We start from the raw sequence: 23,346 nt of genomic DNA, 5'->3' as shown, positions 1-23,346 counted from the left end.
CTGTGCAACAGGCTATTTTTAGTCTGCTTGCTTGCCTCAGAAATTACTTCACTTTCTGCTTTGGACCATTTCCATAACATTTATTGTGATTCTGAATTCCAGTGTTCAGGGTAATGTCAGAGCAAAGCATTGCTGGGTGGCAAGCTCGGTTCCAATGGTGGAGCCAAAAAACCTGTGCTGAGGATGTGTGATGCCAGCTGCCTCTGGTCTGGTGACCCATGGGAGACTGGTTTAAGTGAACCACATTTTGGACCATGGTCTGTATTTGCTGGACCATGTCCTGTATTTGCAGGCAAAGAACCTTGTTAATCCTGAGTTTAATGATGCTTTGGTTTGTGAATGGCAAAAGAAAACAACCCTTTAGTGGGCTAATTCAGGTAGCCAAAGCAGATTTACCTCTGAATGACATCTGCTTAAGTGCAGTCCTGAATCAAAAGCCCAACCCACCCTTGCTATGTATGCTTGTGTGGTACCATGGCTAATTCACTGGATATCACTCTTCCTTCCTCCAGATATTAGGTGTGATTTAAATCAGCAGTTTCTTTGGCAGTGAAGTGGTCTTAAGATATATAAGCTGTTAGAGCAGACTTTACTGTGGGAAACAGTGCTCATTTTAACACTGTTGTATATGAGGCATCTAATGATTTGTCACTTTGCGATATAAAAAATATATAACTATAGTTCTGTAATAGGTGAATTTCATACAGCTGGTTGATAAAGCAGAAGAATGCAAATCAGTGCGGTTGGGCAGAGTAGTTCCATAGGAAAGGTCTTCTGAGACAGTAGCATCCCTGAGGCAGTGCTGGATCCAGAGGGGGATGACGACTGGCTGACAGTTAATAGGAATTTTTCTTAGAAAAAAAATGATGATCTTTATTCTACTGGTCTTCTCTGCAGCCCAGTAATGCATGGGATGACTAGAGTTGTGGAGACTCAGGTATTCAGGAGCTGTATATTCAGTGGACCGCAGAGATTTTGCCTATTGCTAAGGCACAATAAAGACCAAAAAGTTGGGTTTCAGGGTTTGAGGTAAAAAGAAAAAAAAAGACATTTAGTATCAAGCCTACATTCTTGCCAATTTTCCACATTTTTTTCCCTGGTTCTTAATTAAGAACTACTCATGATAGATTGATGCCTGTTTTGGGTTAGGGGTGTAATCCATGATTGTTCACAAAATACCCATACTCATCAGCCTTTGTGGGGCAACTAGCTACTTAGAGTGTGGATAACAGTCACAAATGTTCTGCTTAGCGTGGCTCCAGGAGTTGTTACGTGCTCCTTGAGACATCTTGGCCTGGTGTGGCTGATGAGCAGTGATCTTTTGTGCAAGGGTTTGTCTAAATTTTTCCTGCTGGTTACACTCAAAGCGAGTACTTGTGTGATTGCTGTGGTCTTGGCTATCAGTAGAGGGCTTCAGAGCAAGAAACCTGGTTGCCTTCCACATGATGTCAAGACCCAGAAGTTTCTTCTGAAACCTGATACACAGCAACATAACAGAGACCTTTGAGTTATGGTAGTGGGAGCTTACTGGCATTCAGCAGTTTATTGCATCTTCCATTCAGAGAACTTTTTTCATCATTATATTTTTTCCTTTTTAATGGAAAGGTATGGGCCAAGTAGGGCTGGTGGGCAGCTAACAGCAGATAAAGGGTTTTGAGGTGTCCTGCGCTTCCCCAAAGGGGAGATGACGGGACATGCAGGTTGTCAGTGTGTGCGGGCACGTACGTACTCTCCGGGCCAACGGAGAGGTGGCCAAAAATGGGTTGTGACTGTTGCATGGCTGTACATGCTATGGCTCCTGGGGAAAAGTGTCTGCTCACGAACCAAAGGCGTGAGGGAATAAGGGCTGTATTGTATGAAAGACAACCTTAGCTGGATGTCTTGCTTTGAAGAGGTTTGCCAGTGAGTTGGAGAGCTGCCCTTAGCCAAGCCCGCTTTCAGTGAGGAAGTTTTATAGGTCGTGAAAAGCAGCAATGTCCTTTTTTTCCACTGTGCCTTGCCTTTATATGCAGTAGCATACATGCACTGCCATCATCCCTTGTGCTTTGGATCGGCGGCTCGGCATTAGCCCAGGGAGAATTGCGAGTGCCTCCGATTTCTCTCCATGGTGTGGGAACGCTGGAGCACATAATGGCTGCGATTCAAAGACAAATGCTAGCTCTTTGCTACTGATCACTTTGGCAGAAACCCCCAGATGCTCGGAGACTACAGATGGAGCTGATTTGGGGAGAGTTGTCAAAAAAAAAAAAAAAAAAAAAAGGCACCCACAACCTTAGAACTGACTTTTTTATTTTTTTAATTATGTTTTGCTGTCTTTGTAATAGCCTCCCTGTTCTTCCTTTTCCTATTCTGCACCCCCTGCCCCATGCTTCTTAATTCATGCCAGCCACAGCACAGCTAAAGGCTTTTCCTAGCACGGTGTCATTTGTTAGTAAACCAGCAAAGACAAGCTTAACCAATTTAATCAATATTTTCTGTGAGGCTTTCCTTTTTGACTGGGCTTTGGGATTTCTCCATGTGCCTGTTGGAGGGACGAGGCTGCAGGAAACCGCAGGAGAGGAGCCTCCAGCCGTGACGGGCTTTGTTCAGATGCCTGTAGTCTGGCAGTAGCTGACCTCCACAACACATGGTCTTTCACTTAGCTGCCTCTCTCCAACTATTGGAGAGGTCTGATTTACTGTGTGTGGGATTTCTGCTGCTTCCATGCTGCTTAGTTATGTTTCCAAACTGACCGGTGGATCCTTGCTTCAGTGGCAGAGCTGGAGCTGACATGGTTGCTGCAGCCTGTCCCTTTGAGCTTGGCTTCATTGTCACTCAGCTCTGCTCTGAGCAAATCCGGTGCCTTAAAGCATATCCTCCTGAATTTTGAAGCTCTCCAAACAATCCAGGTTTCCTCCTTGGGGTGTAAATGGTTCCCCCCTTCTTCCCCCTTTCTTCCCCGCCCCAGCTTTGGCTAGGCTAATTGCTCTTTGTTTGGTTTCAAATTAGCGTGATTAAGGGAAGATTCTTCAGACTGCCACTTCATCATGTTACAGGACTAGCATAATAAAACGTTGTAATATCTGTTGGGGGTGAGCACCCTGAGCACAGAACTATAACGCTTTTCCTGCTCATGAATCATTTCCCCCAGAGACCCTGTAGTGATAGCATTACTTTTGTTTTAAGGGAAAAGTCCCTGAGAAGGAAACCATTTATTTATCTGGACAAGAGAGGCTGTCTGGCTTTTTGTTTTGGTTTTAATTTTTTAACACGTAACTTCTGAATTTATCCTTAAGGAAGGTGCTGCTCCAGGCATTAGAGGTGAGCGCAGCTCCCATCGGATGCTGGCTGGCAGGCGTAGCTGGGCAGGCTGGGGTCACGTTTGGCACAGGAGAGATGTGGTGGCTGCTGGAGGCTGGTGACACTGAAATGATACTCTGAGGGAGATCAGATTATTCCTGTATAGGAGGATTTCAGTAAAACACGTTAGGCATGCATTTATTTTACAGTTAGGTTGCTAAGTGTCGCTTTTTAAACAGTGGCTTGCGGTACAGGAGCGGGTTGCGCCTGTCTGAACTGCCTGTCTGAGAAGAGGGACCCCAAAGCAGCTCCCAGCAGGCTTACAACACGCGCACCCACACGTCCTTTTTCTACCACCTTTCGCTTTGAAAGCGTATGATGCTCAGTGACTGGAATAAACAAAGAAGTGACCCCCTCACCACAAGCCCAAAGGAGCGACGTTGCCCTTTGCCACCGGGGGACGGCTGCAGCCTGGGTGGGGAAGCTGGTGTGCTTCCACCTCTTCCCTACCTGGTGCAGGGTTTTTTCTTTCTGGGTGAGGTGGCCTGGCCTCTCAGGTTTTTCTTACAGACTTCGTGGTTGATTTAGGGAGAGTTTTGGAACAAGTAAACCTCATTTTCTTCTTATCAGCACCCAGCTGTCGATGCCTGACTCCCTTGTCCCTGCTCAGACTGCTTTCTGCCTGCTGTGCATGTGCATCCACCGCCTTAAGCAGCTCTCTGACAATTTATTATTTCTGTCCCTGTAGCCCCCGTGGGTCCCCTCCGCTAGTCACGGTGCACTCGCAAAAGGCAAGGCAAGGCTGGCAGGTCGGGGGCTGGCGGGAGCCCCTGCTTTGCAGCATGGCTGCAGCAGGGCGAAGGGCAGCCGAGCCTCCCTGGGAGCTGGTGTCGGGACATGGGCTCCTGTCCCCAAACTCCAGCCAGGGCTCTCAGGGTTTCAGCTCAAGAGTGAGAGACTTGTGCAGGGATCTGAGCTCTTTGTTGTTAAACTGGAGAGTAAGATGCCATAGTGGCTCTGATTTGTAAGGTGAAATATTGTTTAATAAAGCAGACCTGTTCAGAGCCCAGCAGCAAAACCAAACGTACCATAATATCTGGACAATTTATATTTTCTCCAGTCCTATTTTCTTGGCTGTTAATCATGGTCTCTTTGTCACCTGCCCAGCTAAGGGTAAATGCAGCTGGGGTGTAATATTTCCTGCAGGCATTTGTTGCTTTTATTTATCCTGATGGAGGCAGAAGGGCTTTTCTTCTTGGGCAGGTAAAAAATTAGCTGGCTATCAGCAGCTTCCTTGCTCAGAGAGGGGGAGGAAAGGGGAGAGAGGGCCGTGATGCCACGTCTGATAGATGGACACGAGCATCTTGTGGCTCTGTTCATTGTTGATTCACTCCTGCAGCACCGCTCAGCTGTGAGGTTTCCAGGCGTGCTTGGCAGCGCCGACAACGAAAACATCTGGTCCAAGAATATAGTTCCCTTCTGCTGGCAGCTGCATGAAAATGATTTTGTACATAGTGGCATAACGCCAAATGCACTTACTTGTGCACTAAAGTGCACGGCCTTTATAGAGCTTTGGCAGCACAGGGCGATTTTAAATGCTGTGCATAAGTCAGCATTAATCTACCAAAGAAAATCAAAACCTCAGCAACCGATTTTATAAAGAAGTCAACTTATCATGCTTGCCCAGACGTGGCCATACCTTTGTACCTGTCTAACAGCTGTTCCTGTCTGAACACACAGGAAAAGCCTTTTGGTCTCAGCCCTGGTTGTCATCTGTCCTCTGAAGGTGTTTGGCACAAACACGAAGGGAAATTTGCCCCTCACAGGCTTCCCTGAATTCCTCTCGTCAGCAGCTGCATTTGTCTATTACTGGTAGAGGTTGTCTGTCTCCTGTCTTGTTGTAGGAAGGACCCAGTGTGTGCTGAAGAAAATGTTAGCTGTGAATCTAGTAGTTTGTGTGTCTCCTGGTAAATTGTAATTGGAGTGATTGGACCTGATAATTACAGAGTCATCCTCATCATCTTGTCAGTCAGTTGTAAATCATTCTGTAATGGATTTCCTTTTTTAAAAAGAGCTGTATTTCTGAGCACAAGTGTATTTTAGAGGTAAAATATAGTATCTGTGTTCCTTCCTGCTTTGAAAACCCTTAAAGTTATAAGAGTGAATCTCATTCTTATGTGAACAAGCATGTTGAAGAGAGGTCTTTGCTCTAGCAAAGCTGCTCTTAGCCCATATATTTCTAGTTATTTCTTTTCTGTTCTTTCCCACAGAGTAGTGCTTTTTCACCCCCAAAGCTGCTGTTGGGTTGTAGGTTTCAGGAATGCTGCAGAAGAGCGTGGAGGAGCAGAAACTCTGGGTCTGGTCCGACATCAGTCATGGGCCTGGGTTTGCCCTTTGCAGATGGAGCCCATTCCTCCTCAGGAAGAAGCAGGTGGTTTTGCGGGCTTGGACAGGGTATTTCCAGGGCTGGCGGTCTCACAGCTACTGACCTGATGTTGATCCTCTGCTCTGTTGCTGCTGGGAGGAGCAGTTCTCACCAAACCAAATGGAGAAGGAAGAGAAGGTGGAGAAGGTGGCAAAGGGAGGAGGAGCAAGCTTCCTCCTGCCGGCTTTTGAAGCGGTCTTTGCTTGCAATGCTGGTGAAAGAAACCAAAGGTATTTTCTGGTGAATTTTTAAAACTGAAAATGGAATTCAGCAGGCCTATAGGGCTTGGTCAGATCTCTTCCCTCCTCCTCACCCCTGCCACACATGAGCTGCGCAGACAGTATATATTCAGCCTGTTTCTCAAGCACACTATGGTGGGCTGGTGTTGCAGCGTTCTTTGCAATCTCTTCTGCCCCTTGTCTGGGGAGAGGAATGGGACTTCGAACCCCTTGGGTCCCCCATATTCGTGCCTGGTGTATTGCATTTGCAGTACTTTATTTGCATAAGGCAAGGGAGAAGGTTGAGGATTACCGACAAGAGGTTGAGCGGTGACTAATATTGGACCAGAGGAACTAAAGTGTTTAACCTTTAGGCAAAGATTACCTGAAATTAAAACTTGTAAGGACTTGTGCGCTCGCGCTGTGTCATTCAATTGTGTTTGTAAGACACATGTACAGATCGGACGGTTCCTTTTATTCCTGGGTAATTTACATATTTTGGCTGCTTCACAAAAGAAATCTTCTGTTGACTAAGTCAGATCATGATCTCACACTAGTCCTTGCTTACAAGGAGTTTTTTGGAGGCTGTAGTGTAGCACAGGATTTGAAGTTTTCCTTTCGTGGGTGTAAAACAAAGCATAGGTTACCAGCAGCACATACAGTGGCTATTAAACATGGGTATTAGCTCCTACGCCAATATATTACCTTCGATGTTGGGAGATGTAAAGGCTGTTAGATGTAGTTTCATCTGGCAGGTGTACCTCAGACAGAGGTCTACTCTTCAGAAAAGAAGAGTTACATCTATTTCTTCATAGTAATGGGCTAAGTGAAGTATGTCACTTTATAGAAGTGGATTGGTGGGCTGCAAAGAAAATGCAGTAATTTTGTTTTCAGGGCTTTTCTTAGTACTAATTTTCTGACAAAATGCAGGGCTTTGTTAGTGTTGCAGACGGAGTTTTAAATATTTGGAAGGAAAAACTGCAGCACTTGCAACATTTTAATGAGGAGGGTTTGCTTAATTAAAGCCTAGAAGACTTAGGGAATGTGGACAGCTGAAGGATTAGCAATGTGTTACTTCTTCCACCTACCAGTTGATGTGGGTTCAAAAGTGAAAGTCGGTAATAAAACTTGTAGTCTTCCAGTGGCTGTTTGCTGGCCTTAACCATTGATGCTAGCAATGACCAAAGCCTGTATTCATTCTGTCTAATTTTAGGCACGTAGTGAATGTGCCGAAACCTAGAGCATAGCTGCCCTGATGCCTGCAATTTAGCAGGGGGGGGAAAGGTGCCCACAAGGGGACAGCTCTGTCCACCTGAGGTGGAACTCGTCCCATAGAGGGGTGAAGGTCACCGGTGGGACTGTGTCTCCTGGAAGTGCAAGGTACTTTCCTTGTGGCTACCAGCTGCTCACTGCTGGCAGTCATGGTGGTGCTTGTTCATGCTCCCCCATATTTTTGTAAATCTTTATTTTTCAGCATATGATTGATTTTTTGGAGTACTGCTGCCAGTCTGCTCCCTCTGCTTCTCAAATCTGTGCGTTCATTTTTGCCCTAAACCATGTTACATACCGAGCAGTGCCGAGTCCTCCATCACTGTCAGGCGAAGAAATGACGGCATGTGATGGAGCTTCTGAATTTCTCGTCAGCTACTTTTCCAGCCCCATCTCTTTTTAATAAAGATTCCTATGTGAAACAGCCCCCTGGAAACATCAAAGTGGAATTACTTTTTCCTTCCTCTCCTTTTTTCCGTTCCTGTTCAGGTGTGTGTGGTGACAGCTTTTGGGTTCACAATCGCAAACTGTTAGGGTATTTTTTTTGGTTTTTAGCATTTGGGTTTCCATTCAGTGTACAAAATGAAAGAGGGCTTGTTAGTAAATCCCTCTTCACTGTTCATCCACAGGCCTTGCTGGTCAGTGTGGGTGTGAGGCTGTGTACTGAATGAATCTGTCCTGTAAGGGAATCAGTGTCTTTGTGTAATTACAGGTTTTCATGATGTATGTACTAGAAAAACATTCATGTTATGCCTGAACTGCTGTTTTTACTGTATTTTACCTTCCCAGCTTAAATTTCTGCTCAGATAACTTCTGTGTGGCATTTGGTACATGGGAAATCCACTTTCAGTCATTTCAGCCTTTTGTTTCCTCTCTTCTCTAAAATGTTTGCCTTCTGCCCACCCCCTTCAAAGTTAAAGCTTAGTCTCAAACTAGAACTCCATCTCATTTATCGTTTAATTTCTCCAGCTGCATCAGACCTGCAGGGCTCAGGAGCCTTTTCCATCTCGCAGGTCCAGACTGTGGCCCAGCAGTGTCTGGACTGCGCGCAGAGAGGGACCCATGCGTCGGTCCCCTTTAGAAAGGAGACCTGCCCTCCAGTGGGAGTGGTGGTATACTGGGGCTTCACGCTGCCTGAGGGGAACAGGGGCCAAGCAGTGGGCAAATGCCTCCCATGGCTCTGTCACCCCCAGAGGTATTGCTTTCTTTGGCATCACATGCACACTGAGATTGGAAGTAGAAAAGCTGTGCAACTTTTTGGCTTTGTACATAAGCCAGTTTTCTCTCCAGCATCTATGTCTCCTCTTATTTTCTGAGCCCAGAGCTTTGCATAAAGGAAATTGTTTTAATTTCTTTCCTTTACACACAGACTTATTTTTCATATCTGCTAGTAAGGGCTTGTTCTGATCACAAAAAAAAAAAACCCAAAACCACCCGAGACTGGATATAGAACTGTGTAGCAACAAGCGTTTTTAGTGTAAATAATAGTAATAGAAGTAAGGTACTAAACCTTCCCTCTTTTATGAGAGCTCTGAAGATGTCAGTATAAGGCTAGCTTGTTGCATAACTTGTAAATAATTTAGGCTTGATGAGGATGGACGGTTGAATTGTATAGCTGGGATAAACACGCAATCTGAGCAGGAAAGTCTTTTAAGTAATCATGCCCAGGAGGATTGAGGGACTAGCCTTGGAAGTGGTTGAGGGGATTTGCCCCCAGGAGGTCTCTCTCGGTTGTCTTCAGAAAAGACCGTGGCATCCTGGGGATTTACTGGGGGAGGTCAGCAGCGGTGCAGTCTCTGTGCCTTCAGTGCAGCTCATTCAGTGACCGGCAAAGGCACCAGGGGCATGTCAGGCAAGAAAGAAAATATTGTTATCAGATTGATTGGCAGAGGAGGTGGTTTGAGGGGAGACAACAGACAAGTATTGTCTTCACGTGGTTTTTGGCTCCTTTCTGCTTGCACGTGATTCCGTCTCCTGTGCCTGCACAATGCTGCTACACAGGCTCCTTGGGGCAGTGCTGGGACCCTGCTTGAGAGCTAGCCGTCCCTCATGCCTTTTTGCCCAGTTAATTTAATTGTTGCTTTATGGCTGCAGCCTCAGCGATGGCACTGTTGAGAACAATTTGGCTCATTTTCTCTCTTGTTTCAGATGGTGCCTTTAGCATGCAGTAGAGAGGGTGTTGTGCCAAGGGGAGACAAAGCAGCCTCTGTTTTGCATGTGTTGGGAAGTGCGTTTCTAACCTGCTTGATGAAATCTTGTGGCTGAAGGTAACCAAATGTGGTCATAAGGACAGCCCTGTTCTCCCAGCCGGTTCTCACAAAACTAAGATTTTTTTGACCCTTGAAAAAGCATCGCAGCCGTCTTCTGTGATCGCTCTGCCTGAGCAGAGCGTTGCCTGTCTGCTGCTTCTGTCAGTGTGGCTCTGTGCCAGCGGCAGAAGTGGCTCGCAGGCTGGTGGGCAGCTCACAGTGAGAGGATAGGCTCCAGAAAGCTCGGATATGGAAAAGCCTGTGAAGGGCCATCTCTGCATGGGCTGCATAAGTGGACAAGGGTCAAACTCTGAGAGGCACCCTCACAGCAATGGTGGGGTGATGTTCACCACCCATGCTATTGCTTTCTGGATGTCTAGTGGTCCTTCAGTGTTGCTGAGTGCGTGGCGTGATGGACAGATTTCCTTAAGGGCAACAAGTCTGGAGGCCTTTGAACAAGCGTGTGTTTGGAAGGACTTGAAGGACGGTGCAGAGAAATGAACGAGCTGGTGCCAAGAGTGGAAGAGTCTATGGATAAGGTGTCCATGAAAGAGACACCTTGCCCATGAAGTGGGACAGGCAGAATGGATGCTGGAGGTGAGAAGGTAACAGAGGAGAGAGAAGGGAGATAAACTTGGTCTTCAGCTTGAGAGTAACAAAGCTCAAAGGCTCCATAAAAGACTCTCAAGAAAGACAGGATGTAGTAAGAAAGCTGGAAGTTAAGATTTAGGAGGGACTGTATATGGACTTGTTAAATGTTTACTGCACACCTTGATTAAAGTCTTTTAAACAGTTTAGCCTTTCCCTCCCAAGAAGCCTGTGTTTGGTATTTTCTTTTAAGAACTATTTAGTACCATATTCCCAATTCCGACACACTGTTGTGGCATTGGAGAGGACTGTGTTTCTCTGTGTTGCGCTCTCGGCACTGCTAGCTGCTCTGCTTTATACGAACTTCCTACCTTGTCAGGCACTGGCAGGGACTTGCCCGGCCCTCGGAGTCTCATTGCCCTTGTGGTTGTGGTTAGGTTCCTCCCAAAATAACAATCTCCTTCCCGGCTTGGAGGCAGCGCCACAGCTCCCGGTTCAAGTGCTGCACTGTGTGCAATACTGCCCCAACTCTTCTCGCCAAAGCGTCTCCCTCGTGTGTGAGAACTTTATTAACGAGTGTGCATATTGTGGATTCCAGCGCCAGAAAAAGGTCACCTATTGTGCTAGGCACTATTCAGACTTTCCCTGTCCTGTACAGATTCAGCTCCGAATGGATGCTGGCCAGGTCTGGGGTGCAGGGAGGATGTGACACACAAGCAGAATTGTGGTTTGCAAAAGTTGGTGTAGTGATTTATCCAGGAAGACTTTTGTTTGCATTTGGTGCTTTTTAGGACTCTTTTTTTTTTTTTTTTTTTTTTTTTTTTTTTAAAATGTGGGTGGAGAGCAGAAATGAAAAGTGAGAGGAAGCAGAAAGGAAAATAAACTGTGTTTCTTGTGGGCTTCTCCTGTTTTTCTTCAACTTGCCTGTTGAGGGGAGATGGTGAAAGAAAACCTGTGTCGCTGTGGTTCTGGTGTGTCTGAAGGCAAACCAGTTCCTCCACCACCACTCTGGGCATCTGTGGGTTAGTGCTCCCTTTCCCCTCTCAGGCTGAGGCTGCTGTCTGCCCATCCACACAGATCCCAACTCTCCTGTGACTTAAACATTCCAGAATCCCACAACCCACTGCTGGAGCTCGTGATCCTCAGCAGCTCAGCTTGCTCTGAAACCCCCAGTGGAGCATCGCCAGCTACCATTCTCCAGGCAGTGAGGCTCCCTGGCTATAGGCAGGCAAAGCTGCAGGGGAAGGCAAAGGAAAGGAGGCTTGGAGGCTTCCCTTCTCCCATCCCCCTTTGCCTGCATGTTTAGCTTTCACTGATGGGGAGTGGTGTTAATTCTTATAACACTTGGTTGTAGTTTAAAATCACTGAATGCTGTTTGTGCAGGGAGAGCTGAGATTTGTCACTGTCTCGTTTCTTAAATCAAAAAGGAAGGGACCAATTTGTATTCCTCTGCAAACTCATTTAGAGCAGCATATAAATGATGTGGTGGGATAGCTAAACTTGCTCTTACCTTCATGACAGAACAGTGTCTTGCTTTATCCTTGCTTGGCTGTGTTTCGTCATTCATATTTCCTCTCATCGTACTACTAGGGTAAACAAAATCTTCTGAAATTGTCCTGAATTTCCCCTCCCTGACCTGTGCCATCCCTTGAGAGGGAAGAATGAATGGGTCAGGCAGTTCTTTCACCCGAAGGAGTGTGAATGGAAAGTCACCATTTACATGCTCTGGGATACTTCCTCACTGTACCTTTAGGTGGGTTTGGGATTTTTGTTTGTTTTGTTTGTTTTGGCTTTTTTCTTTTTTTTTTCTTTTTAAATTCAGCTCCTGAAATAATTTCCTTGTACTACAGAGCTTGGAAAACAGTGTTATTTCCCCCCCCCTTCCTCCACTGGGTCTGTTTCTCAGAGACAGATTTTCACAGGGGTCTCATACTAATTGGGGTGCTGGGGCAAGTTGGGACTGTCTTGCTTGATATCCTGAGACGCTTAGACAGCGATGTTTAGGGAAGTATATACAAACAGGGCAGGCATGGAGTGATTTTTCTTTTCCTTTCGTTACATCCTCCCTGCTTCTGGCACTTCCAGAGCTGTAGTTCCCTTCGTCTCCCTCCTTACCGTGATGTCTGGCAGGGTGCTTCTGAACTCCTCATCTTCTAAGAATTTGTCTAAATGAGTAGGATTTTCTTGCAATAATGATTCGGGGGTGGGGGAGGGTTACCTTGGAAAATGTGCTGAAATTGCATAATTGAGCTGCCCAGATTAATACTCCTTACATGGATCTACTCTAGTAGCTTTTATTTGACTGGAAGTTACTCCAGTGGCAACCATGGTCAGATACTCAAATCATTCAGATACTCAAATCATTACAGTTTTGCAAATGGTGATGTAATGAAAATAACAAGTCATTGATTTGCTGTCTGGAAAAAAAAAAAAAAGAATCTGATGTTTAGTGTGCAATGATGAATGGAAGAGCAGGCAGTGTGGAGGTTTTGTGCTACAGCCCTAAGCAAGCTGGTTGGGTGCCACTAGGTGGCACGCTGAGAGGTAACATGCCTGGTTTTATTTTTAATGTGCTAATTCAGCTGGTTAGAAATGATCTTTATGTATATAGGTGGATTTCTGTGCGGGCATCATATGTAGTTTTTAATCTTACAGGCAAAGCAGTTTTGACAAAACAGCGTTGCAGTTAGAAACCCCTAGAGATGTTGATGCGTCCATTTAATCTCTGAAGGGAAATGCATAGAAAGGGAGAGGAAAGCCGCTCCAAGCTTGATTTAACCACATGAGTCTTGCAAAAGTATAGCTTACTGCAGAAATTACTAGTAATCAGACATGCTGTCACAAACAGACAGCTTATGTGTAAGTATAAAACACTTGCACCAGCCCCATCACAGGACAGACAAAGAAGGTTTCAATGGGAGTTTGTATCCACAGATAATGGCTTAAAGTGGTAATTGATGCCAGCTGCATAAAATCACTAGGAAGGGCTCACCAGCTGCCTCTCTCCTCCAAGAAAAAAGGATGTACTTTTGTATTCCTTCATGAGAATGACAGTCTCTCGCCTCAATTGATTTTAATTTTCCCCTGTTGTGATCCTGGTGCCTCTGCAAATGAAGGGCTGGTGGTGGAGGTGGTGCAGCGTGTGTGTTGTCAGGAGGAGGTGAGGGACCTTCCGTCCCTCAGGCTGGCTCACACGTCCAAATCCTGGGACAGCCACCGAAACACCTCCCTCTGCACAGGAGGGTCCCTCTGCAGGCAGCAGCAGCCTGCCCTCCCTGCGGCACATCTGTCCATAAGGAGACCTGTGCGGAAATGGTCTTATCCGGTGAGATTTTTGGGTGGGATTCATCTCACCCTGATGCGAGACATCTGCAAGGCTGGTGTCTGGATCTTGGCTGATGACCTCATTCTCCTTTTGTACTTAGTGGGGAGAAGTAAACACCGGTAGGGCACACATTGTTTGGCCTCTTTCAGATGTCCCCATTAGGATGAAATCAGTTGTACCCTGGAAAAAAAATGTTTCTGAATCTGGAACAGAACAATTTTGGTCCGGCCACCTTTTTTTTTTTTTTTAATTTCTTTTTATTTTAATCCTACACCAGTTGCTGTACCACAGTGGTACTGCAGCCTTCTCCGTGCTGATTAATCTTCATGATAGTTCCTGTCGCCACAAAGTCTTCAGGACTCAGTGCCAGGGAGTTATCGATCCACACTAAGTAAGTGGAGTCCTCCAAAATCTGGCAAGAATTACTGAATCAGTTTATTTTTGTAGGCTGGAATTTGGACTGGGTTGAACTGTAGGTGAGATGCTATTAGTGTTGTAGACAAATGCTCAATGACAGCTGAAATAGGAGTTTAGGACCATTGTTAGCCTTAGTTATGGGACATGCTTGGGGTTGCTGCAGGCCATTGAGCAGGTGCTTTGACACAGCCACAAGGAAGAACTGAAAGAGCAGTAGCTGCATGCGATCTGCTGGGTCTATGTGCACCTGCTTTTGCTGTTGGTTCTTCTTTGGGGATTTTTTGGGGGTGGGGTTTTTATTATTTTATTTTTCAGAAATAGATCCTGCCTAAGCATTTTCATTTTGGCTGTTGTTACAATACGTAAACATGAACAACCTTTAGGACATCCTTTAGGACATCCTGCCCATTGTATTGTAAAAGCTATTGTGTTCATGTGCTGAGGGTAGGAAATAAGTTTTATATAAAAAGTCAGTACAAAGTAGCAGATTAATCCAATTACACATATTAACCTATCAGCGATTAAGTCCCAGACCATTAAGCTTAACAAAGCTCCCGTTACAGTTTTTTTTGCCTAAATTCAAAGTTCAGTGTGGTAGTTTCTAGTGTAAGTGTGTATTACTATTTTTTCTTTTTTTTGTGCATATGGTGTAAAGAAAAAAAAAATCACACAACAGCAAGGACAACAGAAGCAGCTGAGGAAGCACTGAGTTAACTTTTGGTTCAAAAAGCTGTTTTGATAACACTTCCTCCCAGGGCTCCTCTTCCTGGGAGCCTTGATCTACAAGATTATCTTACTGGTTTTTTCAGTGTTCCAGAACTACACCATATTCTACTTTAAAGATGCGTCATGAGAAGATTTAAGAATAGTTATTCCTGGTGCATTTTGGGAATTCTCTCGTAATTTACGAGTAAGCACTGCACCTCACTATTAGTGTATTTGAACTAATTGTTTTCTTTGTAGCAAAGGGTGGTTTCTTTTGCTAAAGCCGTGCATACCAGTGTGTATAAATAGTTAACATGTACTTAGTATTAACATCTGCATATGTTGTGAATAGGATATTTGATTGCTAGTGTGGTACAAATTGCAAGGAGGTTTAAGGCTTAAAATTTTCTCATGTAATCAGCTTTGACATTACAGGATAATCAAAATACATGCTACCATTTCCATCAGCCAGCCACCCTAGGGAACAGAGGTTTCGGTTTCTTCCTGGAATCAATTTGAGGTAGACATTTTCCCCCTGGATATCTAAGGCTAGAAGATTGTGGAATGAATAGAGATGGTGCCTAAAGGGGTACACCAGCTGCCTTTTCGGTCGTTGCTTTGAGAGGTGCTAGATGAAGGCTCCCACTGCCTAGGTGGGGTGAGAGAGAGCTGGGGGTGGGGCGGCGTCTGCTCCTTCTTCTTCTGCATCTGCCGGCTGCCTGATCAGACATCACCTCAAAGTGTGCATAGATCCTTCCGTGCAACGTGTCCTACTGTCAGGTCAAAAATGGATTGTGAGTGTTTTTAAGGAGTGGTTGCATAGCATTATGCATTTCAGCTCTTTGAAGGGATGACCTCCCTTCACCTGAGCTGCTCTCTGCTTGGCACCTCACTGAGGCGGGGGGAACCGGGGGAAATCCTTCCTCTGCCTTTGTGTCCCAGCATCCTGTTTACCGCCCGGGCTCCCAGCCCTCTCTTCCTAATGCACTTGCTCTTCCTCCACGGAGGCAGATGGAGGAGGAGGAAACTTGTGCACGAGGCAAATGCCTTGTCCGTGCAGTGAGGGGAATTCCTGATCTCCACCTCTGCTTTCCTGTGCCAGCCCCGTGCTGGCAGTGAGGAGGGGCCCTGTGGTCCCACCATGAGGACACACACCTCAGAGGGCCTGCTTTGGCAGCTGGCTGCACTGAGCTACTGTCTGGCATTTAAGTAGAACTGGTTGCAAATTTCAAAATTAAAGGAAAAAAAATGAGGAAGATGGAAATAATACTTCTCTGTGTTTAAATTCATGGATTTTTCTGGTTTTCTGGTTCTCTGGGTTACACAGAATGAAAGCCTGCTAGCACTGTATTTGTTTAAGGTATTACAAGCACAGGGTTTTTAAACAGATTCTGTCCTGTTCCATTATTGAATAAAGTCCAGTACATCCTTCATTTGCTTTTTTTGCATTGCTGAAAACTTGGGATGGTGAAGGTCTGTTTTAGACCATCTCAATAAACAGGATTTTGAGGGCATGAACGTAGAAAAGAAGAGGAAATAAATAATGCACGTGCTGTATTAAACATATGTTTTTTGGTTTTTCTCCAAAGGACGAAGAAGAAGAAATCAAACTGGAGATTAATATGCTAAAAAAATATTCTCATCATAGAAATATTGCAACGTATTATGGTGCTTTCATTAAGAAAAGTCCTCCAGGACATGACGACCAACTGTGGGTAAGCAGATGTTTCTCAAGCATGTTCATAAGTCTTTCCCTTTTGGATATAGTTTGAGGATGACAGAAATATCACATTATGGAAAGACCAACTAATAGAATTTGGTGCTTGTCTGAACAGATAGATAAGTGAATCACATAGGCTAATCATGCATCCTTAAAAGGATGGCTGAACCACGATTTGCTATTAGCAATGGATTTGCTCTTTAAGTAACTTTTTTTCCGATTTCCCAGATGGATAGAAACATGTTTCTTGGGAATAAGGCAGATGAGCTGAATGGAGAGAATGTGTGGCTGTAAAAAGAAAGCTGCACTTGAGAATTGTACCCATTACATTTCTCATCCCACCTCATCTACACCCTCTAGAGGATTGAAGTTTGGGTTTGAAATGACACGGTACAGACATTGGTGCATGTTCTTCCATAAATAAATGGGAGTTAAAGAACAAGATGTGTTGCAATGGTGTGATCAGTTTGATTCCTTCAGCATTGGATGTGCTCTTACTCCTGTTGCTGCTAATGCATTTTGCATAGCTGAGCAAATCCAGATTCCCAGCATTAAATTACAGTGATTAAATCAGTCCTTGAAAATGTGGTAACTAATGTGAGACATATTCCATATATGTCTGACACACATTAGAGACATTTGGTTTGCATCCATTTTCCAGGCAGAGATGTAAAATAAATTATATTCTCCGCTTCGTGAGGGTTTCCCAAATCAATCCTGCAACCTGATTATTTTGCTTCGCTAGACAGCTGGAACTGTGTTCGATGTTGGTTGTATACTGATATTTGTTCTGCAGCTTGTTATGGAGTTTTGTGGAGCAGGCTCTATCACAGACCTTGTGAAGAACACGAAAGGGAATACTCTGAAAGAAGACTGGATAGCATATATCTCCAGAGAGATTCTCCGGGTAAGGAAAATAGTCTCCTACACTTGAAAATACAGAATCAGTCTTACAGAGATGTAGCCTAGCTTGAGGGTTGGCAAGAAGCTGTTTCTGATCAATGCTGTTAGCCATGTCATCGCTTGGACAGTGCGTAGGAGCAGATCGATGTCTGCTCCACATCATTTAACTCAGTGTGAGTTGTACTGTATTGTAACAGCAGCCTTGCAGAAAATAGCAGTTTTTAGTCATGAGAAGCCAGCAGAAGAACTGCTGACCTTAACTGTTGTAGATGGTGTGAAGCAGTGTCCAGAAGACACTCTTTTTGAGAAGCCTGAGGTTGTCACAGTGTTGTAACACAATAGGGTGCAGAATGGGCTTTTCCAAACGTGCTTGCAGACATCTTTCTCTGCTCCTAATCAAGTCTGTGGAGGAAGGGAGTTATTGGCTCAGGCCAGCGGTCAGGACTTCTGTGCTGCGATGTCTTCGCATACTGTATATTCCTGCAGTCTATCTAGAGTAAGCAGCTACGTCGTATGTGGCTGTGTGCTGTGGAGTGCTGGCAGACGGCGCTGCAAAAGTTTCTCAGGAAGAGGGATGCTACTTACCAGTTTTTCTAAAACTGAAGCTTTAACTAATTACTCTTCATATTTAATTTCCAGTTGGTACAGTTTAAGTGCTTTTTGAATTGGCATTTGTTTGCTGCGCTAAGTAAATCTGGTATGGTTTTCCTCATGCTCCTTTGTAAAACAAATTGCCTCCTACCCGTACCACTACATAGTATGTTTGTTCAATTGCCTCATCATAAATGAAGTTCTGAAGGGCTTTATGTTAAAGGAAACCACCACTGGCTCTTGCATAAATCAATGCTGCTGTTGTCTGTGTTACACATCTGCTCTGCCTCGGTGATTTTAAGATGGTGAGAGAGGGAGACATGATTCTGGTCTCTGGCTGTAATTCCAAACGCTAGGAGAGAGTCCAGCTGCTGGCATTTGGGCTGGCACATTTTAAGTTGTTTGCGAGGGTGAAGAAAAGTTGAATACCTACTGATGGCTGTATTTCAAATCAAATGGATAGCATGCTTTATTATGAGGAAAGCTAACTTCTGCCAGACTGCCCTTGATTTGAGAACTTGTGACCTTGGAGGAATTGCATGCTAGGTTGCATTCATCCTAGGTTCTGCTTAGGTAAAGTAGTCATGCTCGCTGAGAAGAGGAGAAAATGATTTCCCTCAGAAAAGGGTTAGGTGAAAGCTATTTTCTCATTCCTGTGAGAGATTTGCAAAAAGAGCCTTAATTGCTTGCTAGAAGGAACTGGAATATCTGGAAAAAAAGGAATGCTAAACTCACATAGCTATGAGACATTGCAAAACCTGACTTGACACCGAGTTTGTCAGAGATGGAGGAGAGAGGTTGTGTAACAGAAAGTTAAAATGAGCTAAAGTGCCAAACACTGGTGCAGGTGGAGGCACAGGTGAGGGTTGACCCAGTGGATCCCTGTGTGGTTGGAGGGGCCGGGGGACTGCGGGAGAACAGGGGCGTGCCCGTCTGTCTCCTCCCTTCACAAATCCAAATGTGTTTTTTCAGCAAGGTTAGATGGTACTCTGGAGAGAACAGACAATTATCTCTCTGGCTGGGTCAGTATAGCAGAAGGCTTTAAAAAGTATCCAGTGTGAAGCTGTGGAAAAGGCTTCATTCCTGTGAAAAATGAGACCACACTTAGGCTTAGCAGCCAGCAAAGGGTCTCAGGGACATCAGCCGTTCACTTGATTCACTTGTGACATGTGTGGGGAGGAGCTGTGGACAGTGGGGGTTTTTTTTTGTCACGCTCATTAGCTGTTTTAAAAAAAGAAAATAGCCCAATGGTTATGTAGGCAAACTGGTAAATGATCATTTAATGAAGAACATGTGTTAGGAAATATTTCTCTACAGCAACCACTACTCTCTTAACCTCTTGCAGCTGTAAAGGTTCTATTTCTTTATTTTTCATAAAACACGAAAAGCCTATGAGGGCAACACGAACAGGCAAGACGATCCCACCGGAGACTACAATTTTCCGAGCAGAGAGCTGAGGAGAAACCAAAATACAGGCAGTTGCTAAGAGGGTTGCCTGTTGTTCTCCCAATTACATTAGAGAGTAAAATGCAACATATGTCTTCCTCAGCCCTCCCTCCACATGGCTAACGCTTTGGGGCATGCATCCAGGTGCTGTCTCAACAAAAAGCACCGTATGCCAGGAGGTTTTGTTTCCTTTGGAAAGTATAATGCTCATGCCTTTTTTTTTTTTCCCTCCATGTTTTTTTTTTCCTGAGGAACAATTATCTGGCTTCATATTTATGGAGGCTACAAAAGAGAACTGCGGCTTTGCAGCAGAGTTTTTGTTTGTTGTCAGTCATCCCTTGCCCTCAAACATAATGGCCGGTCCCTCACCCTCCCACCCCCTTCTCGGGGGTGCATATATGCATGCTGATGCTGCCTCCTTTCTTCCTCCACCCCTCTTGCCTGGACTAAATTCTGTGTGACCTTTTATATGTCAGATGTCAGTGACGTACGCTGACACTGATGCCATTTTCAGTGTCATTGCATGGAGACTTTCTGGGAGCTGAACATTCTTCATGCAATAGCTGAGAGGTGTTTGCACAGTGCAGATGTTGGGCTCCCTTTAGGTACAGTGTGTACATGACCCAGGAGCTGTGTCTCTGCTCCGTTACCAAAAGCTGTGCAGGCAGTGTGCTGCTATAAGGCTCCTGCAGGTCCCGTTGCACCCAGCCTCTGACCAAAAGCCCGAGAGCCAGTGCCATGAGCTTTGGGGGTGCTGGGTATGGGTAGTCTGTTGCTAAGCCAAGACCTGAACTCTGAATGTCCTCTCCCTCCTCTTCTTAATGCAGGGGTTGGCACATCTTCATGCCCATCATGTGATTCACAGGGATATCAAAGGGCAAAATGTGTTGTTAACAGAGAACGCAGAAGTGAAACTTGGTAAGTAGACGTGCACGTCCACTTCCTCATTCATCCAACCTTTGTTTTCTGATGTTCCCAAATTGACTTTATCCTCTAAGAGCCCTGCGACATGTTCTGAAGCATGTGCACTCTGTCACTGCTCCCATGTGAATCAATGCCCTGCACGCCTGCACATATTTCCTCTTGATTTGGGAAGATGGCGTGCATTTTGTTAGAACATGTTGGCTTTCATGCGGGAATTGGTGAGGGGACTGTTTTGTGCCCCCCACCAAGCAGAGCGTGACTTGGGTTGGTTCTGATTCCCTTTATTCTGGACTGGGGAAGTGATGGGAGTCACTCTTTTATTTGGCTTTAATTAAAATAGCACCTGCTGTGCAGATTCTGGACACAAAAATACGATCTGGATGGCACACTCGAGGGAGCTGTGGCATTAAGTTCAAAACGCGGTTCTGATGTGCCTGCTGAAAACCATGCTCACCCCTGGCCTCTTCTCTCCCTTCCAAGTGAACAAACACTTTTTTTTCCTTATCTTTAATCTGTCTCTTCCAGTTACCGCACACTTTAACCTTCTGTGTTTGTATTGCGCTACATTCGCCACCTTTTTTTCGTTAAATATAGAGCCATGCTGAAGCCCTCCCACCCAGCCCACATCCCTTCTGTTTTGCATTATACCTTCCTGCAGCACGAGGCATGGGAAGATGTCCCGGCTGCTGGAGGAGGAGGCTCTTGGGAGAGCTTTCCTCCTTTTGGTCCACAGTGGAGCACGATAGATCCCAAACCGTTGCTCCTACCAAGCTCATCTACAACAGTTTGTCAGTGTTGCTCAGGTGACGGATGCGGTGAAGCTGACACAGCCTTCCTAGAGCACATGCAGCTACTGGTATAAAAAGGCATATATCACTGTTGTCGTGAGCAGGAGAACTGAAGGGAGGACAACACCCTTGTAATGTAATTGCCCTGTAATGAAACGGGCATCTCTTTTGCAACCTGTGTGCATATGTGCTCGAAGTTGGCACCTCTTGAATAATCCTCATCTTTTGCTCCTATCGATGCACCTGCTCTGTGTATTAGAGCAGAGAGCAATTCGCTGAGCAACAGATGAATTTTGCTTTCCAATTTTAGAGCAGGAAAGGTGGACAGCCGAAAAGGAGACATGTTCACGGGTATGGTTTTCCCATACCGCGAGTGATACCTTTGGGAAGCAGCTCCCTCTCTATAGGCAGGGGTGCTTGGCTTTACCATTTGGGAAGGGGGATAGCCCTTCGTCAGCCTCCCAGGCAGTATTTCTGCAGCTGTATGCTCCCTCCTGTACAGGCAGGCCGGTGGGAGGTGCAAGAGAGGTGGTCGTACGCTGCCGTGTCTCTTCATGCTTGTGGCCCAAGCATGTTGCATGTGAACCACAGGGGCCCGGCTGCCTCATTATTAATCATCATATTTCTGCTCAGCACAGTCCTCCCACGTGGAACATCTACAGGGTTTTATTTCGAAATCACCTTACAGAAGTAGTCGCTGCATTTTTCCCCCCCCCTCTTATTTTATTTTACTCTTTTCCTACCCGCAGTGGATTTCGGTGTGAGCGCTCAGCTGGACAGGACAGTTGGCAGGAGAAACACTTTTATTGGAACTCCATACTGGATGGCTCCAGAAGTTATTGCCTGTGATGAAAATCCAGATGCTACGTATGATTACAGAGTAAGAGAGTCCTGTTTGCAGTAAAAACCCACCCCAACATGCAAAAACCCCTACACTTGCAGTCTGAACGTCTGTGAGCAATGGCAGTTTTTGAGACTTCTCATGCTTTGTAGGATTAATATTATTTTGTGTAGGTATATTGTTATTACAGGAGTACAAGGTATAGGTCACTGTCAAATTATGGCCTTTATCAGTTGTTACTTTTATTATTGTACCTTTGAGACATAAGGAGTAGGACTTCAGTGTGCTGTAAGTGCTCAGAGGAGGCAAAAAAGAGTTTAACTGGAAATGCTCGTGTTCTCAATTTGTATAATGATTGTACTTTAAATTGTGTTAGACTATGTCCCAGTTATTGTAGTAACCCAGAACAATGCGTTTTAGGTGTTGCCTTAAATAGAACCACCGTCTGGAGAGCCAGTGAAGTACAGAAGGAACTCTTTTAAACTGTGCCTATTCCTGATTTCAAGATACATCTATACATGTTGATAAAAATTTATCCATCACAACATTTCTCAGCAAAGATCATTTTTTACATAGTTTGCTGCAAACCAAATATTTAATTACTGCAAAACCGTAATTGGCTTGATGGCATTTGCACTACCCTTCAGAATATTATGGATGTGTATTTAAAGTTAAATTTCTCTACTGAAAGCATCCTGTAATCTTAAAAGTTCTTCTCAGCCTGCTTTAATGAAAGCATGGAAAGAAAAGAAAAGGAAAGAAAAATGTGAAAATATGCTTTTTAAAAACTCTTCACTTAGACTAATGCAGTTGTTCCAACTTCTATCCAAAAAGGGCAACAAAGATATCAGAAGGCCTGTGATTAAGGCCTTACAATGAATTTTAGAGCTGAATATCAATTATATTAATTTGTTGAGATTGATAATGGTGTTAGCTATCAGTACATTTGTGTATGTCTAAATCTATTTTAAAAACCCAGATTATTTGAATTGGTGTTTTTGTACCTTTTGACTAAGATTGATCAGATTGATCCATTGATCCTATTTCTCTTGATTTAATTGCTTTTTACTAAAGCGATTTGTACTGAAGGTAATGCCTTTTATCTTTGCAGATGCAGTTATTAGGAAGGAAGGGTGGCTATTAAATGATCTAATAAAGGAGGAAAACCTCTCTGCAATATTTGTTAATGCAGTAGTGATGTGAAAAATAACTCATCCTGCCTCTGAAAATGCCTGTTTGTTGTTCCTGGTGGAGCCTGTAGGGTGCTCTTCCCAAAAAAAATTCATGGTTGAAAGATTTTGTAAGATCATGAGGCTGTGCAATTTAGCTCAAATGGCTGGATTGGACCAAAAGAAAAGGTTGCCTTGCTGTGTCTGAAAATGCGATCATTAGAAATGCTTCTCTGCTTGTAGCACAAGAGCAGCTTATTTGCTCAGTAGTTTTGACTAATTTTTTAAAAAGTAGTTTTGTGACCAGAAGTGAAGACTGCTTTGCTCAAGGACAGCTCTCTTTCAGCAGAATCCTCCAGTGTTTTCTCCTTAAGCTGCGGCAGTCTCTGGAGTTGGTTCCTCTCCAGGACTCTTCCAGCCCTTGCCCTGTGTGTGACCCTCCTGGCTCTCGCCCCGGCGCTCCCTAGTCGGGGGCGCTGGCCAGAGGTG

The 23,346-nt window shown here is 44.8% G+C and overlaps 1 protein-coding gene across 16 annotated transcripts in view; it reads left to right on the top strand.

Moving 5' to 3' along the window:
• Positions 1–23,346, top strand: part of MAP4K4 (mitogen-activated protein kinase kinase kinase kinase 4) — a 162,571-nt gene that overhangs the window by 87,522 nt on the left and 51,703 nt on the right. For all 16 annotated transcript variants that reach the window (XM_075092595.1, XM_075092588.1, XM_075092580.1 and 13 more), the window contains exons 4-7: positions 16,065–16,190; positions 16,992–17,102; positions 19,963–20,053; positions 21,597–21,727. In XM_075092595.1, the coding sequence (XP_074948696.1) occupies positions 16,065–16,190; positions 16,992–17,102; positions 19,963–20,053; positions 21,597–21,727 (459 nt within the window). The remainder of the gene's footprint in view (positions 1–16,064; positions 16,191–16,991; positions 17,103–19,962; positions 20,054–21,596; positions 21,728–23,346) is intronic.

This window comes from Phalacrocorax aristotelis, chromosome 1 (genome assembly GCF_949628215.1).
Source record: "Phalacrocorax aristotelis chromosome 1, bGulAri2.1, whole genome shotgun sequence".
NCBI classification, from domain to species: domain Eukaryota; kingdom Metazoa; phylum Chordata; class Aves; order Suliformes; family Phalacrocoracidae; genus Phalacrocorax; species Phalacrocorax aristotelis.
The sequence above is the reverse complement of the archived record's forward strand: the minus strand, read 5'-3'. Positions and strand labels throughout refer to the sequence as shown.